Below are 20,572 nucleotides of genomic sequence, written 5' to 3'. Positions count from 1 at the left end.
CCCTGCCTGTACCTGCTCTGAGCTGACAAAGGGGCCTGGCTGCACGCTCCCGACAGTTCCAGGGTGAGGGGCTGCCCTGCCAGGCTCTGAGGGCCCATTCAGTCCGCCTACTACCCCTTGGCCCCAGTTGGGCTTGAGTTGTTCCCTCCCTTCTCCCCTTTGCAGTTTTGCGCCCAGGCTCCTATGGGGTCCTCCTGCCCTTTGCCCTTTGGTCTGGGGGTCCAGGCTGTGCTTCCCAGTGCGGCCTCCTGGCCTGGGCTGCCCTAGGCCCCTGACCCCATGGGGCTGGTGGCTCCAGTCGTCCCCAGGACCAGCCCGGGATAGAAATGGCATTTCCTCTTGGCGGGGCTACAGCTGTTTTTGTTGTCTGTGTTCTCAAGCGCTTCCTCTGGGGATGGCAGGGAGGGTAACCAGACTCCACAAGACCCCCACTTGCCCTCTCCGCCACTCACCCTTCTTCCCCTGTTTCTTTGATCCTCTTCCTGTGCTGGTCCCACCTCCTGCGTCCCAGGACAGAATGACCGAGAACATGAAGGAGTGCTTGGCCCAGACCAATGCAGCCGTGGGGGATATGGTGACGGTGGTGAAGACGGAGGTCTGCTCACCACTCCGAGACCAGGAGTATGGCCAGCCCTGGTGAGGCCCTTGTGTGGGAACTGGAGAGGGAGAAGTGGGAGTGGAAGGTGCCTGGGCTGGGTTGGTTGGGAGCCCTGGAAAACGTTCTCACTCCTTGCCCACCTTCCCTCACCCTGCTGCCGGCAGCTCCTGGGTGCAGGCTCTAGAAAAATTCAAGCAGTGGCCTAGGGAGGTCTGTGCTCGCATCTCAATCCTCCAGTTTTTCCACCACTCCTGCACTGAACAGCAGAACAGCTGGGACTCCTCTGCCCACCCCACATCTTCTCGGTCTCCTGGCCAGGTCCCCAACTTTTGTCCTCACTGGGCTCTCACTCTCTGATGACTTCTTTACTTTCTTTTCGGGCCTCTGCCCTGGCCAGCTCTAGGAGACCGGACTCCTCGGCCATGGAAGTTGAGCCCAAGAAACTGAAGGGGAAGCGTGACCTCATCATGCCTAAAAGCTTCCAGCAAGTGGACTTCTGGTGTAAGTGGAGCTTGGGGCTCTGGGCTGCTCCTCCCTTCACCCCCATTGCCCCATTCCTGGCTAGAGAATTTGCAGCAATGCTACTATGATAGGTCCTCACCTGCCATATACCAGGCCCAGGTCCAGGCCTTGGTTAGTCATCATCGTTAGCCATCCAAGTGGCTATTGTTGGCCCCATTTTCCAGATAGCACACTGAATCTTGGTGAGGGTTAAGTATCCCGCCTGAGGTCCTCCAACCCAAAGAATACGGTTGCACTTGGACTCCAAAGCCATGCTCTTTCTTCCAGTTTTTTAAAACTTGAGACAAAGGGAGCTGCTGGCCTCCTTGACATAGGCAGGCCTGTTCTTAGAGTCCCCAGGGAGAGTATGGGTTATTGCTACTGATGACCCTGGGGCCTGCAGCTGTCTGTCCACGGGTAGGCCTCCTGTCAGCCCCTCTGCCTTCCCCATGGGGATCTTACCTTCCTGCAACAACTGAGGCCCTCCCTTCTCTTGCCATCCCTCCAGTCTGTGAGTCCTGCCAGGAGTACTTCGTGGATGAATGCCCAAACCATGGCCCCCCAGTGTTTGTGTCTGACACACCGGTGCCCGTGGGCATCCCAGACCGGGCAGCGCTCACCATCCCACAGGGCATGGAGGTGGTCAAGGACACTAGCGGAGAGAGTGACGTGCGATGTATCAACGAGGTCATCCCCAAGGGCCACATCTTTGGCCCCTACGAGGGGCAGATCTCCACCCAGGACAAATCAGCTGGCTTCTTCTCCTGGCTGGTGAGTGTGCCCTGGGCTACTCATGGGAGAGGTTGCCAAGGAACATGGAAGGAAACCACCAGGGGGAGTCATACTGGCTCAGCTTGGCCCCAGAGCTTTTCTACCATCCCTTCTGGACCTGTCGATGTTGGATCTTGCTGTCCCCTGGCCCTGGCTCAGTGGCTGCAACACTTGGTGTCCAAGGGCAATGCTGAGAGCACCCACATGGCAGTAGTCAGCAGATCAGGAAATCACCAAGCAGAACTCAGGGCAGTGTGTGTTGGTTAACCATTGGGCGGTATTGAACCAATGGATCTTCCAGAGTGGGTGACTCGGAGCTGGCCTTTGGGAATGCAGAGCATGACTTCCCACTTCCAAATCAGTAATATCAGGCTCTGGGCTAGGTGCCGGGGGTAAACCCTTCAACAAGACAGACATGGTTCCTGTCCTCAGGGAGCAGATGGTCTGGTGGGAAGACAGGCATTGAACAAGCAGGTTCACGTGTGATGTCAGTTGCAACACAGGGTACTATCAATAGATGGGTTGCAAAGATGAGCAAGAGGGGTTTTCAAGGGTATGAGGAGGAAGGATTACCAAAGCAACTTTAAGGAATCAAGCTTGAACTAGTGGACAGAGATAGGGGAGTGTGGCATAATAGAGAAAAAACATTCTAGAGGGTAAGAAGATCCTCATTCACTATAAAAACACTTGTTGAGTATCTCCTTTGTGCCAGACACGGTGCTGGCCCTGTAAATACAGTGGTGGGCCAGACAAGACAATCAGGTAAATCCTGCCTTCATGGAGTTCTCTGTGGGGAAGATGGAATTAATCAAATACTAAAACAAATCCATGTCAAATTATAACTCTGAGGGTGATGGAGAAACAGCAAGGCTGGGAGACAGTGAACAACCAGGGAAGTAATATGGGTGGAGGTTGGAGAAGGCTTACTGCTAGTTGAGCTGTGACTGGAGGTGAATGCCTACCAGGTGAAGATTGGACAGGTGCCTCGAGATGCTTTGAACAGCAAGAGCAAAGGCCCTGTGGCAGGAGAGCATGGCACATCTGAGCTACTGGATGAATGTCAGTGTGCCTGGAGTGTAGCACACACAGGGGCGTGGAGGAGATGATGGAGACGTGATCATGTAGGACCCAGTGGACCAAATTAGGACTTCTGTCCTTTTAAGAATGTAGAGGGGGAGCAGGAGTGATTTGGTCACATTTGTGTTTTGAAAAGATGATTTTGGCTGCAGCCTGGAGAACTGATTGAGCTCAGGGGCGCTGGTCAAGAATGGGTACCCACACCCCTTTCCCCAGGTAGAGCGTGTGGGAGTTCTGTAGTCGGCAATGGTGGAAGACTGCGCTAGGGTTGCGGCACAGACATGGAGCCAAATGAACTGCTTTGTGAACTGTATCAGAGAGGAGAGCTCTGACTTAGACATAGACTAACTGGCTTAAGGAAGGGAGCAGGAGGTATCAAGGACATCTGCAGTCTCCCAACAGGTCATTAATGGTGTCTTTCTCTGAGAAATGGAGGAGGCTGGAAGGGGACTGGGTTAAGAGAAAAATCATGACTTGGGTTTGGGACTTGTTGAGTTTGGAGTAACAAGATATCCAAGTGGTGATGTCAAGTAGGCAGTTGGATATATGGGTCTTAAGCTTGGAGAGGAGGCTTGGAGATGTTGCTTAGTGAGTCACCTGTGCATGGGTGGTCAGTGGGGGAGTGGGTGTGGAGCACAGAACCTGGGGAGAATGTGCTGAGTGAGAGGTGGAAAGGCCTGTGACCAAGCTTTGAGGGATTTTAGCAGTTCATGGTCTAGAAGGGGAGCTTGATCCTGCAAAGGAGACAGAAGGTTTGCAGCCAGAGAGGTAGGAGGGAAACCAGGAGAGTGGGTGACCTGGAAGTTAGGGGAGAAGAGAGGTTCTCCAGGCCACAATGGCTGACAGTGCCAAGTGCTGCTGAGAAACCAACCAGAAAGACTGAAAAGTGTCCCGTGGATTTACTCTCAGGGAAGCCATCGGCAACTTTAGCAAGAGCTATTATAGAAAGCAGTGGGTCTGAACCTGAATCGATTTTGCAGCCCTGCCTCCTGTCCCTGGACATTGGGCAGTGTCTGGAGACCTTTTGGTTGTCACAGCTCAGCGTAGGGGTAAGCTGCTGGCATCTAGCAGTTGGAGACCAGGATTACTGTAAACATTTTACAATGGACAGAATAGTCCCTCATAACGAAGAGTTATCTTTAGAAACCCTGCTGGAGAGTGATGGGGGTGGAACCTGATTAGCATGGAGGTGACCAGGCGTAGTCATTTCCTAGAAGTTTGGTTACAGATAAGATCGGAAGTGAGGAGAAAGGTAAGAGTGAGGTGGGGGGGTGTGTGGTCAAGTCTGAACAGACTTAGAAAGACTAGCATCCTCAAAAAGCCAACGGGAGGGGTTCTGCTGAAGTGCTTGAGTGTAGAGTAGAGATAAGGCATGATCCCTAACCTTTTACATCATCTCACAGGGTTCACATGGAGACACTGGACAAAAAAAGGGAGTGGATCAGCATCATTCCTGTCCTTACAGGGTTAGCGCAGAGGATTAGAGCAGATAGAGGTAGTTAGGTATAGTGGGCCACATAATGGCCCCCCCAAAAATGTCCCTGTCCTAATCCCTAGAACTCGTAAATGTATTATCTTCATGGCAGAAGGGATTTTTTGCAGATGTGATTAAGTTAAGGATCTTGAGATGGGAGCGATGATCTTGGATTATCTGGGTGGGCCCAGTGTAATCACAGGCACCTTAATAAGAGGGACGTGGGAGGCTCAGAGTCAGAGAGAAAGAGATTGGAGGATGCTGCTCTGCTGGCCTTCAAGATAGAGGAAGGAGCCAGGAGTCAAGGGATGCAGGCAGCTTCTCGAAGCCAGAAAAGGCAAAGAAACACATTCATTCTCAGAGCTTCCCGAAAGAATGTGGCCCTGCCAACACCTCGATTTTAGGATTTCTGACTTTTGGAACTATAAGGTAATACATGTATGTTGTTTTAAGCCACTGTGGTTTGGGCAGTTTATTGGCAATTTATTACAGGAGCAACAGGACACTCATATAGGAGGCTTTTGTGTTTGTGCGGGGACATCTGCTAAAATGTGCAGGGAAGTGGAGTGAGATGGCCTGAAATTGAGGAGATCAGAGAAGGTGAGTTCTGCTTGGGATGAGGAGAGTTCCCGGTGCCCATGAGGTGCTCAGGGGAGCTGTCCAGAGCACTCTGGTGTGTGTGGCTCTGCAGTAGAGAGACGCTGGGATGACGGGGAAAACTAAGTATATAAATTAATGCAGCTGAAGCCCGGAGAAGGGAGGGCATTGCCTATAGGAAAGGTGCTTGGGGAGGAGAGAAGAGGCATTTGCTTTGGAATATGAGTTTAAGGAATCATTGGAGGGAGAGGAGTTGAGAAGGCGTGGAGCAGTAGGAGGAGACAGTAAGAAGTCTCCTTAGCCCCCTTAGCAGGAGCTGTCTCACGAGCGGAAGCCAGATTGCCGCGGATTAAGGCGTGAGTGGGAGGTGAGGAGAGGGAACCAGCAAGGGTGCATGGCTTATTTTAAAAGTCTGGTTGCCCACTGAGCAATTATTATATGCCAGGTGCATACTGGACACCTCTGGCATCTCATACTCTTCCTCGAAACAGTCCATAGGGTGGGGGTTGCCGCCCCTCTTGTTCTGATGAGGAAACACAGGACTCCCATAGCTGGTCCACAGTAGACCTTGGGTTCCTTCAAAGATAGTGTCCCTCCATCGTGTCACCATGTGAGGACTTCCCTTATTGGGAGACATTGCTAATGGGGTGGAACAGTTAATAGCTACCCTGAGCCTGTTTTTATTATGTGTTCAGATTCAACCCAACCTTACATAAACAGAGCAACTCCGGAGCACTAGGTCCTGAGCAGGGAGCTCTAGGGATAATGGGAATGCATGAGGTTTGCTCTCTGTTCTCATGGAGTTTGTGGTTCAGTTATGAGGGCAGGGGCCATGGTGGATAGGAGGGGAGGAAGCTTGTTCCCAACCAAGTAATACAGAGGCAGAGTATTGCTTGGTGACCACAGTGCTGCAGATTGGAGATGGATCTTGTCTTGAAGGATGGATAGAAGTTCAACAGAGTAAGCCTATGGCTTCACAGCCTATTGGAAAATTGCAGGAGAAAAAATTTAGGACTGTGCCCAGGGAATGGCTGTTAGGATCCCTTTCTGCTGCTGCTAGAGTCTGTACCTTGGGACAGCCCAGCTGTGGAAAGTTGAGAATCTTTAAAGCAGACGAACTTCCCCAGGTTGACTGCCTGGCACAGGTCTATGGTGAGAGGAAAGGAGGAATAGAAGGCCCTAGAGTTTGCAACCTGGTTCTAGACTAGCTCTACCAGTCAAGAGTAGGCGTGGCCCCAGTTCAGGCAGTGGGACTGGTGGCCTGGAGGCTATTCCTTCTGAGGTTTCTTCCTAGGTCCTTAACTGCAGCCAGCAGCCCGCAGATGGGCACAGGGAGGGAGTGGTTAGAGGCTGCAAGACCATATGGAGGCTTTAACCTTTAGGAACCCAAGAGGTGAGAGACATTGAAGGCCTAGAGCCACCAGATGCTTCAAGTGGCTCAAGAAAAGTTGTGTGTGTGTGTATGTGTGTGTTGGGCATGGGTGTTTGGGTCTCCACTGGGGAAAAGCAGGCATGAAGAATGGCTCTGCCTACTCAGGTGATGGGTGGGCTGAATGGTGGGAGAGGACAGGGAAGGTGGGGTGAACAGTGGTGCTGATTTTTGGACCAGGATCTGGAAGCCCCACATCCTAAATAAACTGCCCTCATTTGTGAAGTCCTGTCCCAAAGCCATACTGTATATCATCTTCTTTGGACTGTATATCATCATCCATACTGTATATCATCTTCTGCCTGCCTGCAGAAGCTCTGGCCCCCATTCAGCACAACACATTTCCTTCCACACTCCCTCAGTACATACACTCTACTCTGTACAAATGATGGTGGTGGTCATGACAAGCATAGCTGTTAATGTTTATTGAGCACTTACTGTGTGTCTGGGTCTGTGCTCAGTGCTTTGTAGCATAATCTCATCTGATCCTAACAACGCTCCTGTGACATAGGTATTATTCCATCCATTGCACAGCTGAGAAAACTGAGGCCTGGAGAGGATGAGTCATTCTGCACAAAGCTAAACAGCTGGTGAGTCGCTGAGCTGGGGTTCAAACCTGTGCAGTCTGACTCCAGAACCCACCCTCCCATTCCGCCTCTTGGCCCTCTAGCCTCCCTTACTTAGCACGCCTCTTCTTGCCTCCTTGCCTTAGTAGACTCTATTCTACTCATTCTTCCTGCCCATCACAAGTTCCCTCTTTGTCTTTGCTTCACCTGGAGGAAAGCTGGCCTGACTGTGGGCAAAGTGGTACAAGGCCTGGACCTGGGTCATGATGGACCGAATGGCCATTTCCACTCCACAACTCTCCTTCATGGCCTGGCTGACTTGTCAGGAGTTGGACACTCACCTCTGCCTGTCTAGGAAAGACATGCCCCTTCCTCTGCATTTTCATCCCATTGGAAATTATAAATGCTGTAATTCATTGCCAAGATCACCCAGGCTACGCTCAGACACTGCAGGCCAGGAACCATGCTGCTGGCACAAGGCATCTGGGGGTACTGTGCAGCCATGTGGTTTGGTAAAGAGGCAAGAAGACAGAGGAAGCCAACATAGGATTTTGTTTGTTTGTTTGTTTGTTTGTTTGTTTGTTTGAGATGGAGTTTCGCTCTGGTTGCCCAGGCTGGAATGCAGTGGTGTGATCTCAGCTCACCACAACCTCTGCCTCCCGGGTTCAAGCAATTCTCCTGCCTCAGCCTCCTGAGTAGCTGTGATTACAGGCATGCACCACCACGTATGACTAGTTTTGTATTTTGAGTAGAGACGGGGTTTCTCCATGTTGGCCAGGCTGGTCTTGAACTCCCGACCTCTAGTGATCCTCCCGCCTCAACCTCCCAAATTCCTGGGATTACAGGCTTGAGCCACTGCACCTGGTTGCCAGCACAGGATTGCTATGTAAGTTTTTCACTCAGACCGTTGCCTCTTCCAGAAGGGATTTAGGGTAGCCTAGCAGTATACATAAAATATACCACAATAGCATATTAAAACTGGGAGAGAGAAAGAAGAAAGAAAAAGAAGGGTGGAGACCCTAAATGGAACCAGGAATGAAGCTGAAAATGTATAATATAATGACCTCTATCTGTACTTTTAGCTATACAGGCTCCAAATCTGGCAGCCACTGGGAAAGTAGCTGGCACGTTCTGTCCATAATGTGAAAAGGACCAGGGAGCTCCTGAGGAGGTCCGCCCTTCTGGGCGCTGATAAAGAGGACACTGTGTGATGGAATTGTCCACTTCATGCCAGGCAGCCTCCCCACCTGCCAGGCTGTTACCATTCTGGGGAGAAGCAGATGTGAAATGGTGTTTTAGTGTTTCCCATTTCAGCTTTTATGGTAAAGTGACGATTTCTTTTAAGACTTGAAATTGGATGTGCCAGAGCTCGTGGCACATCCTCCAGAATAGCATCTGAGAGACCCTGAGTGCTTGGCTAGATGAAATAAGCAGACAGTTGCAGTGCCATGACATGTGGTGGGGACAGGCAGGTATTACCAAGTTTGGGGACGCTCAGAGAAATGAGGAGTAACAGGTTTGTCCAAGAAGAAAGAAAAGGGGCATTAAATGACAGGGTAGATGTGCAATGTGAGCATGCATGAGCAGGTGCTTTTCATGCTTGCTTGTTAATTTCTACTCTTTATTATGAAAGTTGCAAACTCGGTTGAAAAGTTGCAAGAATAGTGTAATGAATACCCTCATACCTGCCTCTAGATTCACCTATTGCTAACACTTTATACCCATTGCTTTATCTCTGTCTCTACACACACACACACACACACTTTTTTTTTCTTTCTTTTTTTCTTTGAGATGGAGTCTCACTCTGTCACCCAGGCTGGAGTGCAGTGGTGTAATCTCGGCTCACTGCAACCTCCAACTCCCAGGTTCAAGCAATTTTACTGCCTCAGCCTCCCAGGTAGCTGGGACTACAGGTACACACCACCAAGCCTGGTTAATTTTTTGTATTTTAGTAGAGATGATGTTTCACCATGTTGCCCAGGCTGGTCGCGAACTCCTGAGCTCAGGCAATCTGCCCACCCCAGCTGCCCAAAGTGCTGGGATTACAGGCATGAGCCACCGCGCCCGGCCACATGTTCTTTTTTTTTTTTTTTTCTGAACTGTTTGAGATATAGTTACAGAGACATCATGACACTTTACCTCTAAACACTTCAGCCAAACTCCTAAGAGCAAGGTGTTCTCCTATACCAGGGTGAACAAACATTTTTTTTAAAGGCTACCTGGTAAATACTTTAGGCTTTATGGACTGTGCAGCCTCTGTCATAACTACTCCGCTCTGCCATTGCACTGCAAAAGCAGTCATAGATGATACGTGAATGAATGGGTGTTGCTATGTTTCAATAAAACTCTATGTGAACACTGAAATTTGAATTTCATATTATTTGAAATGAAATTTGAAAGTTATAGAAATGAAATTACATAAAAACACATTTTTTAGTCCTAAAAAAAAGGTAACACCGTTCTTAGTTTGCAGGCTGTATAAAAACAGATGTTGGGGGCTGGATTTGACCTACAGCCATAGTTGGCTGACCCCTGAGCTATTTAACCACCATATAATGATTCCACCCAAGAAATTTAGCATGGATACAATACTGCCTCAGCTATAGTTCATATTCAGATTTCCCCAATTGCCATTAGTAACATTCTTTGTGGTTTTTTCCCCATCCGGGACCCGTGCAGGTATCACACATTGCATTTAATTGTCACATTTCATTAGTCTCCTTTATTCTAGAAAAGTCTCCCCTGTATTGTTTTTTCTCTTTATGATATTGATACTTTTGAAAAGTTCAGGCTAGTTGTTTGCATAATGTTCTACAGTTTAGATTTGTCTGATTGTTTCTTCATGGTGGATTCAGATTACAGCTTTTTGGCACAGGCAGTATTAGGTCTTTCTCATAGCCTGCCATCAGGAGGCACCTGGTGGCAGTCTGTCTTATCTTTTACTCAATGGTTTTAACAACTATTGATGAGTCTTGCCTGTATCAATTATTATTCATGGTTAAAATGATTTTTCTATTTTTTCTCTTCTACATTTATTGACATTCTTCTGTTTAAAAAAATAGTGTTCAACCTTCGCCCCCACTCAATCCTCATTTAAAGCTATTTTTAGCTATTCGTATGAACATGAATTCTTTTTTTTATTTAATGTGTTGGAGTCCATGTCTGTCATTATTCATTTTGATGTTTAAATTGCCCTAGATTTGACCAGTGGGAATGCTTTCAAAGTGGCTCCTTGTTCTTTCGACACATCCCCATCATTATTTTAGCACTTTTTCCTTACTTTCTGGCACAAAGATATTCCCACTGTCTCTCGTAGGAGCTGTGATTCCTTTTTGGGAAACGGTGTTTAGGAGCCCAAATCTCTGAATGGTAGGTGTGCAATTGCTACTGGGGTGTCCTTGCTTCTAAGCTGAACTAGGTTTTATCATTATTATTGCTATTATTATTATTTTATTTTACTTTGAGTTCTGGGATACAGAACCTGCAGGTTTATTACATAGGTATACATGTGCCATGGTGGTTTGCTGTACCTATCAACCCATCATCTAGGTTTTAAGCCTCCCATGCATTAGGTATTTGTCCTAATGCTCTCCCTCCCCTCACCTCCTATCCCGCAACAGGTCCCTGTGTGTGATGTTCCCCTCCCTGTGTCCATGTGTTCTCATTAGCCACACTAGATTTTGAGGGAGGGATGGATGAGTTGATGCAAATGTCCTACCATGTCAGAAACTGAGGGAATGCAGCATAGCAGTAGTCATGGAATTTACAAAGGCCCTGGGGCACACACGTAACAGTCAGGTAGGGATGGTATTAATATTAGGGTATAACAGAGGTACCGAGTGTGCTTAGAAGGAAAAGTGGAAGATGAGACTAAAGTAAAAGTCACTTTTCTTGTGTTCTCAGATGCAATGGATCATAAAACACTATTGATTCAATATCAGCTTTTCCAGGAGTAAAAATGAATACCTCAATCCAAAGATTCTGAATATCAGAAGCATTAAATGGGCTCAGCTTGTGTAGCTGTTTTATAAATGCTGGTAGTTTAGTTATTCAATCACAAACCAAACCAAAGATTTCCCCAGGAAAATGTAATATGCTCGTGAACCAGTTTTGGCTGGAGCCAAGTCTGTAAATCTATTGTATCAGAGCAAAAGTAGAACATGAAAAATTATTCTGAACCTGTATAGTATTTCCAGTAAGACCAGCTCCTAACCTGACCTCCTCTATTTCTTGGCTCTCCAGTTCATTCTGCTGTAGCTGTGTTTCTCACACCTGAACAGTGTTAAGTTCAGGTGATTTTTAATGTTCCTGGAGTCTTAATGTTACATTAATTTCATTTTAATGTACTTAAAAAGGTATAAACATATAGCTTGGTAAACACAAAGTATCTTGTACTTATAACTTTTAAACAACTATAAAGCCAAAACAAGTTTACACATATAAAATGAACTACAAAAACCTCAACATAATACACATTAACAAAATCATTCTAATAGGATAGTTGATGATGTGTCACTGAAACAAAATTGCTATTTAGAAGGGGAATATCGTAGTGATTACTGAGACACAGCAAGTGTCTTTGGAGTTTGGAATGCCTGTACTTTTGTGTGCAGTGTGATATCTTTACTTTCCTACTGTTTGTCTCTATTTGAAACACTGGGAAATCTTGTATGTATGTATGTATGTATGTATGTATGTATGTATGTATTTAGAAGTGGGAACTTACTCTATTGCCCAGGCTGGGTGCAATGGCAAGATCATAGCTCACTATAACCTCAAACTCCTGGGCTCAAGCCATCCTCCTGCCTCCGCCTCCAGAGTAGCTAGGATCACAGGAGTGTGCCATCACACCCATCTATCTTTTGTTATTGCAACTGCCATGATGTGTCTTGGCCTTTTCTTTGCCGGAGTGCAACATTTACATGTTAAGTTTATATCTGTTCTTTTTTTGTTGGCTCATAGCAAGTAGTCATAATTGGGGTTGTATGTCAACTGTTGGGATAAAACAAGCTACCTCAAAATCCAGTGGGCATAGAACAAGGGTCAGCAAGCGTTTTCAGTGAACGGCTAGGTAGTGAATATTGTAGGTTTTGCGGGCTATACAGTGTCTGTCTCAATGACTCAATTCTGCCATCATAGTGCAAAGGCAGCCATAGGTGTGCCATGTTCCAATAAAAGTTTATTTATATATACTGAAGTTTGAGTTCCATATAATTTTCATATCATGAAATATTGTTTTTTCTCTTGATTTATTTTCAACCATTTGAAAATCATTCTTAGCCTGGTGGGCCATGCAGAAACAGGTGGTGGGCTGGAATTAGCCTGCAGGCCATAGTTTGCTAAGCCCTGACATAGAACAACAATCATTTACTCTTGCTCACCTATGGGCTGGTCAGCTGCAGTTCCTCATTTCTACTTGTGTATCTGCTGATTGGCTGCAGTTTGGCTGATGTAGCTGGGCTTGCTGGGCTGCCCAGCCTCCAGCTGCTGGGGGAGCTTGGCTCCTCTCTCTGGAGCCAGATCTGCTCCAGACACTGGGATCATGTCTGCTCTGGGCCCCAGCTGAAGGAGCAGGGGCTCTCTGGGGAAGCTTTTCTACATTTCGAGACTTTGCTTATATCATGTTTGCTAATATCTCATTGGCCACATCAATTTCATGGTTGAACATAAGGTCAAGGAGCAAAGAAGTCCAGGATGCCTGTTAAACAGTCTAGTTCAGAATCATGTGGCAAAAGGTGATAGGGACGGCTGAAGAGCTGGGGCCAGGGATTCAATCTGACACGGATGCCATCTCAGCCATAAATGCAGTCCTCTTGCGGGTGCAGAAATCTCATGAGGATTCCCACATATTGATTTTTTAAAATGAAAACATGGAATTAAAAATTCTTAGAGAGAACATTCAGATCCTGAGAATATATCCAAAGACCCTAGTTTGAGAGACACTCATGTTTAGTAAACTTCCTGGCTTTGCCACAGAGGATTTGGGGTTTCTTGGTGTTTGAAAATTCCCCAAGGAGAGGTCTTGTTGAACTATGGTCTCTGAACCTAATTCAGCACTCCAGACCCCAGTGGGTCCTCAGAAGATGCTAGTTAGGGTTGATGAGCAACAATAACAACAATAATAGTAGCAGCAATAATAGCTGCTGCTCACTGAGTACTAAATGATTTGTATATCTCATAACAGTACTGTGGGATAGTTATTATCTTCTTTTTAAAGATTGGGAAACTGGACCTTAAAAGGCCATGTTGCTTATCTAAGGTTATACAGGTCATTTATGGGGTCAGGACTTTTAACTAGATCTCCAATTTATCATATCCAGGCCTCAGATGTTAATATCTAGAATGCCTTCCTGGCATCCCATTGCTGGTCTTCCCACTCGCATGGAAACCTGTTTCTTTAGGGATCAGTGTTCAAGCATAGGATATATAGGACATATGATCGTTCCCTTCTCCTTGTTTGATTGATAACAATGAACCTTTGGCAGATTTTATTTTTTAACAGCTTTATTGAGATATAATTCACATACTACATAATTCACCCATTTAAAATGTATGATTCAATGATTTTGACTATATTCACGGATGTGTGCAACCATCATCACAGTCAATTTCATCAAATCCTGTATCCTCTGGCTGTCGTTCCCCTCTTCCAATCCCCCTAACCCACATCTTCAACCCATCACCCTCACCCATCCCTAGGTAACCACTAATCTACTTTCTGACCCTATAGATTTTTCTATTCTGGCCTTTCATATAAATGAGATTATGTCATATGTGGTCTTTGTGACAAGATTCTTTCACTTCGCTTCATGTTTTCAAGGTTCATCTGTGTGGCAGCATGTATCATTCCCCCTCCCCCCCTGCCCCACCTTTTTTTTTTCGGAGACAGCGTCTCTCCATGTCACCCAGTCTGGAATACAGTAGCTTGATCTGGGCTCACTACAGCCTCTGCCTCCCAGGTTCAAGTAATACTCCTGCCTCAGCCTCCCAAGTAGCTGGGATTACAGGTGTGCACCACTATGCCCAGCTTTTTTTTATTATTATTATTTTATTTATTTATTTTTTTTATTTTAGTGGAGAGGAGGTTTTGCATGTTGGCCAGCCTGGTCTTGAACTCCTAGCCTCAAGTGATCCACCCACCTCAGTCTTCCAAAGTGCTGGGGTTACAGGCATGAGACACCACACCAGGCTGTATCATTCCCTTTTATGGCCTAATAATGTTCCATATCTTGTTGATCTCTTCATCCATTGATGGCAGTCTCTGCCTTTTGGCTGTTATGAATAATGCTGCTGTAAACATCTGTGTACAAGTTTCCATGCGGACACGTGTTTTTATTGCTTTCAGGCATAATACCTAGGAGTGGAATAGTAACTCAAGGTTTCATCATTTGAAGACCTTCCAGGCTGTTTTCCAAAGCAGCTGATCAATTTTGCTTTCCCACCAATTGTATATGAGGGCTCTGATTTATCCATATTCTTGTCAACTCTTGTTTTTCTCTGACTTTTTTATTCTAGCCATCCTAGTGGATGTGAAGTGATACCTTATTATGAAGCATTAGAGTTTTGCTCTGCTTTTTTCCTATCTCTTATTCATTTCAGTGGTTATTTGGGGAAAGCTACCTGTGATAGATGTGCAGGTTGGGTACTCAACAGCTCCATGGGGTGCCTTTCATGTCAGCCCTGTTCACTACGTTCTTCTGCCGGGTTAACTTGGAAGACTCTTCCAATCTGCAGCATGATACTTAAAGTGTGTTTCTATCTGATTTCTCTGTGGCTCATTCCAGTTTACATTTTTGCTGCCTCCTAGGTAGGCAGCAAACTCCTGATCCAGATACTCCCAGATCTCTCTCTCACCCTTGCCCAAGACCATTCATAAAAAGGCATAACTAAGAGATGGGATTCAGTCCAGTCTGCTTGACAGCTGCTTCTCTAGTTCTTCCCCAAGGGCCCAAACTGGTACTCAGAATGCTGCTGCCTTTCACCAGGAGCCTGCCTCCTTACCAAGGAGAGCGAGGCTCTGTGTGGTCAGGGTAGCGGGTGGTTGGTCCTGAGACTAGTCCATAGTCCTGGCACCTTTCACAGGCAGAAAAGAGGGACTTGTGAAGGGAAGAGCTGTCTGAGTTGGTTATAGGCTCTGTCCCTGGATTCCAATCCTGGCTCTACAACTTGCGAGAAATGTGTCTTTGGGCTGCTCACCTGTTCTCTCACAGCTCAAGTGGTTTTATCCATAAAATTAGGATGCACAATCTAACGGAACACACCCCTATGAGTTGTTATAAATACTAATGCTTGTTGCATGCCTGGTACTTAGCATGTGATGAGCAGATCACAGCCAGCTTTAGTATCTACAGTTATCATCAGGTGGGTTTCAGGGATGGTTGAGGATGGGAGGTGAAATCAAAGTATATAAAACCTGGATGTGGAATTTAGGATTGTTTGTCAACATGCCTCATTAACCAGGTCTCCAGAGTCGTTTTAAGCATTAAAAAGAAGGAAATTCTGCCATTTGCAACAACATGGGTAAACCTGGAGGATGTTATGCTAAGTGAAATAAGCCAGACACAGGACAAATGCTACCTGATACCACTTATAGGAGGAATCTGAAATAGTCAAATTCATAGAGATAGAGAGCAGAATGGTGGTTTCCAGTGGCTGGGAAAGAGGAAATAGGGAGGTATTGGTCCAAGGGTATAAAGTTTCAGTTATGCTAGACGAGTAAGTCCCAGAGATCTACTGTACAGCATAAAGCCTATAGTTTACTGTATTGCATACTTAAAAATTTGCTAAAAGGGTAGATCTTATGTTAAGTATTATCACAATAATAATAATAAGAGCAGAGGAATATTTTGGAGGTAATGGATATGTTTATATCATAGTTTGTGGTGATGGTTTGACAGGTGTACACTTATTTCCAAACTCATCAAGTTAGATATGTTAAATACATACAGCTTTTTGTATGCCAGTCATACTCAATAAAGTGGCCTAAACAGAAAAGAAATTTGAAAAAAGGATGAGTTCATGTCCTTTTTAGGGACATGGATTAAGCTGGAAACCATCATTCTGAGCAAACTATCACAAGGACAGAAAACCAGACACTGCATGTTCTCACTTATAGGTGGGAATTGAACAATGAGAACACTTGAACACAGGGTGGGGAACATCACACACCGAGGCCTGTCGTGGGGTTGGGGGAGGAGGGAGGGATAGCATTAGGAGATATACCTAATGTAAATGACGAGTTAACGGGTGCAGCACACCAACATGGCACATGTATACATATGTAACAAACCTGCACATTGTGCATATGTACCCTAGAACTTAAAGTATAATAATAATTAATAAAAGGAAGTTTTGGATTAGTAAAAGGAAGTTCTCATTTCCTTATCAGTTAAATTAGGGCAGATGGTTTAAATCATGGTTATTGAGCTTTCTTGATTCATCTAGGAAGTTATACTCACGTGCCAGTGTTCACAAAATGCACACATTTTAAGGGATGCCCCCTTACCCAGACACAAGGTTAGAAACCTAGTGCCTGGATAATCTCAGATGCCCTTGTCTAGCTTGAGTATTCTTCACTCCATGTCTGTGGCCATAGCAGAGGCCAGAGTTCAAGTTATCTCTCAGGTCTTCAGTTGGGCTGGGGAGTAGCTAGAGAAAAGAGGTGATGCCATCTGCTTCCTGGGGCTTGGGGGAGGAGCATTTGAGGTATGCCAAAGTGCTTCATCAACTGTGAATGGCTTCACCAGTCATTTTTGTAACTACTATGCTCTATGAAGAAATGCAGGATTGAGAATTAAGAATGCTTTATGAATTCAATGAATTCCTGTAAAGTTGCAAACAAATCAGGTTTTTGAAAATCTGTCTCTGCAGCATCTGGTCATGACACCATTTAGAGGCACCCAACAGTGAATCTTCAATTGGGGCAGGCAGACGTTCTGTTGCAAAGCAGAGCATTCTTCCCTATTAAAAGGCCAACCTGCAGATAGCAGATTTGCTCAGAGGCAAAGCTGGAAGCTCAGAGAGGGGCCCAGAAGAGTCCTGGTTGATTCTGGGTTTCAGGAATGGTTGAGGGTGGTTAATGGAGTCATTAGGAAAATCTTGGGGCTAACATCCATTGCTCTACAAAGTGGTTAAAGCATGGACTGTACTGTCAGAGACCCAAGTTTAAACTCCAGCTTCTCGTGGAAAATTCCTTTGTGGCCTCAGGCAAGTCACCAACAGCCCTCAGCCTCAGTTTTCCAATCTGTAAAAGGAGGATAATCATAGTAGCTGTGAGAATTAATAGTTTATCAAAATACTTGACACAGTGAAGGTACTCCATGAGTGGTAGCTGTTAATGAGGTTTTGTTTTTATTTTTCTTTATTAATTATTACCATGGTCTGAAATAGCATGTGGATCTACCTGGACCATGCTTGGCCCAGGGGGTCAAACTCCATGCTTTTATGTTACTTTTCTGAGCATCCCTCAATCTTCATTTTAGCCAGAACTTTGAGGTCATTTAGGTCAGATTTCCACTGAGTGAGGAAGTACTTTTTTCAGCCTCCCTACTAATAAATCATCCCCTGGTTGAACACTCCCAGTAACAAGAAGCTCACCACCTCACAGGGTGCTCGTCCTATCTTAGGACTCTTCTGCATGTTAGACCATCACTTTTTGTGCTGAGTTCAGGCCTGCGTCCCTCTAGATATATGCGGGTTCTAACCATCCTGTCCCCACAACATGGTTGTCCTTCCCACATCTGATGATGATGGCTCTGCTTTCTCAGGCCTCTTCTTCTCCAGGCTAAGGGAGCCTCTCACCATGCAGGTTCCCCAGGTTATCAGCCTGGTGCCAGGTTATCAAAGGCCTTATATCACAATGCTCAGAGCTTCTGGGCTGGTCCAAAGTACTGAGTTCAGAGGGACCAAGGAGTTGACCTTGAGGGAAGAGGCAGGGGAAGACACTGGGAGACCAGCATTCTGGGGACTGGTCCTGAGCATCTGCCCTGCTGTCACTCCTGGACCCATGTCAGTCCCAGAACTGGAAGCCCACAGCCTGCTCTCTACTCAGGGTGGCCTGGGCTCATCAGTGGCATATAACATTGTCCACAGGCCCTGCGAGATCCTGCCTGCCCTGCACCCTCTGCCTAGGGCACCATCTCTCTCTTCTCTAAGATCTCAGCTTAGATTCCATGTCCCCAGAAAAGGTCCTCAATAGTTTCCCAGGTCCAGGGCTCCAGCTCAGAGATCCCATAATCCCACATAATTCCCCACCATGGTACTGGCCATGCCATATCCCAGTGACCTCTCTTCTGTGTCCCGCTAGGCTGTGAGCTTTCTAAGAGCAAAGACACTCTCTGCCTGGGTCAACATTTTATCCCCAGAGCCTGTCACTGTGCCCACTCCCTCCATGATGTTTGTTGGTTGAATGAATGAATGAATGAATGAGTGAATAAATGCTTGATTTGAGAAAATCCTGATTGGTGGGAAAGATAAGCCAAAACTCAGAAAAGCTCTAGACCTGAATCCAGCAGACAGAGGTCTCAGGCAGTTCCTATGTCCTTCACAACTCTTGCCCAGGCCTCTGTGTCCAGATGAAACTGCCAAGACTGATTACAACTCAGTGTTGACCTACAGGCCTCCCACCACCCCAAATCAGTAATAACTAATATTTGAACTCTTAATAATCCCAATTATGATCACAATGCTAACAGTGACCATTCACTGAGTGTCTTACACTTCCATTATGACAGCGGTGCTACAAGGTTGGTTTTTATCCGATTTTGTAGATGAGGAAACTGAGGCATGGTCAGCAAATATCTGTCCAAGGCCATTCAGCTTGTGTGCAGCGAAGCTGAAATTCTAGCCAATTCCTCTGGCTCCATGGCTCTTACTACCCTCCATGCGCTCCTACTACATCTCTGTAGGAACTAGTGATGCTTCTGTTTTCCCCCAGGAGACAGGGGAGCAATCAGAAATGATAATGTAGAGGGAGTAGTGTTATGATAAAATCCAGGGTTCTCTGAGACTCCAGGGGAGGGCCCTGCAGACTGGAGCATCACTTGGGGAGACTGCCATGGAAGGGGAAGCCTGAGTTGCATGTCTTCTCTTTTTAGTTTTCTGAGATTTTTAAAACACAAAGACAGTGTAGTCTCATAGACAAATTAAGCAAAAGCATCCCTGCTTCCCTCTTTCCTCCCTTCTAGAGTAACAAGAGTTGAGATTTTGATATGTATCTCCTAGACTTTCTATGCTCATGTAAACATGCATAGTGGTGTGCTGGTAGGTGTTTACAACTGATGGTGATGGTGATGGTGATGGTGATGGTGACGGTGAGGCTATGTGCCAATTTCCATGGTGTAAATGCTCCCCCCATGGCTGATTTCAAACTACTAGCATGAAATCAGTGAATGTGCAATTGGGAAGAAATATGCAATTGCAACTATTGTATGGTATTTCTACTCTGCAGCTACAGTAGAGGCCAGTACCCTCAAGAGCATAGAAAATCATCAGTCAAATGTAGTAAAATAATTGGGAAGTGGTTACGTTTTGAGTATTTATTGCCTTTTAAAAATATATCATTTATTGAATTGTAAGTTTATATCATTTAGTTTTTCAATAATGACTGTGTTTAACAACTGGTTCGCAAAATTCCTGAAAATTTAACAGTTGGCTCCCAGTCAGTATAAGCTGGCTCTGGCATAGCACTCATTTCATTTTTACTAAAATCTTAACATTTTATAATTTTTTCTTCTTTCTTCCTTCCTGCCTTCCTTCCTTTCTTGTTTCCTTCCTTCCTTCTTTCCTTCTTTCTTTCTCCTTTTCTTTTCTTTTCTTTTAGAAACAGGATCTTGCTTTGTCACCCAGGCTTGTGTACAGTGGCACAATCATGGGTTACTGCAGCCTCAAACTCTTGGGCTTAAGCAATCCTCCTGCCTCAGCCTCCTGAGTATCTGAGACCACAGGCGTGCACTGCCACACTTGGCTAATTTTTGTAAAAATTCTTTGTAGAGACAGGGTCTTGCTATGTTGCCCAGGCTGGTCTCAAACTCCTGGCCTCAAGCAGTTCTCTGGCCTCAGCCTCCCAAAGTGATCGGAATACATGTATGAGCATCACACTTAGCCAATTTTTTCCCCTTTACTTGCCTTTTACTTAAAAGGCTCTTCATCCAATCATTCTTTCATTCAATCAGTATTCCACCATGTGCCATGCCCTCCCTATGTTAGGAACCAGGGCCACCATTGTGATCAGGGCAGCCACGTGCTTTGCACTCATTAGTTTACGGTCTAGCCAGGGAGGCAGTCAGTTACCAAACTGACAAGTAGATATCAACAAAATGCTCACTGCAATTAGGGCTCTTAAGGGAAGTTACAGGATGATGTAGCAGAGATAATGCCATGATAGGCCAGGGATATGAAGGTTGAGGTGAGGCCAGGAAGAACTTCCTTTAGGGTCAAGGCTAGGGAAGGCTTCTTCTGTGGAGCTCACATAATCTGAGACCCCAAAGCTAAGAAGGGACCACATATTCAAAGCTTAGTGGGAAAAAATTGAAAAAGGATATGTTCACTTGGGTGCCATT

General features: G+C 45.9%; 1 protein-coding gene across 1 annotated transcript in view; it reads left to right on the top strand.

The window, feature by feature from the left end:
* Positions 1 to 511: 511 nt before the first annotated feature.
* PRDM11 (PR/SET domain 11) overlaps positions 512 to 20,572 on the top strand; it is a 45,852-nt gene continuing 25,791 nt past the window's right edge. Inside the window, 3 exon segments of the mRNA XM_050757656.1 lie at positions 512 to 636; positions 996 to 1,099; positions 1,608 to 1,870. Coding sequence (XP_050613613.1) covers positions 518 to 636; positions 996 to 1,099; positions 1,608 to 1,870 — 486 coding nt within the window. The 5' untranslated portion in view covers positions 512 to 517.

This window comes from Macaca thibetana, chromosome 14 (genome assembly GCF_024542745.1).
Source record: "Macaca thibetana thibetana isolate TM-01 chromosome 14, ASM2454274v1, whole genome shotgun sequence".
Taxonomy (NCBI): domain Eukaryota; kingdom Metazoa; phylum Chordata; class Mammalia; order Primates; family Cercopithecidae; genus Macaca; species Macaca thibetana.
Note: the sequence above shows the minus strand (reverse complement) of the source record. Positions and strands in the feature narration are given on the sequence as shown.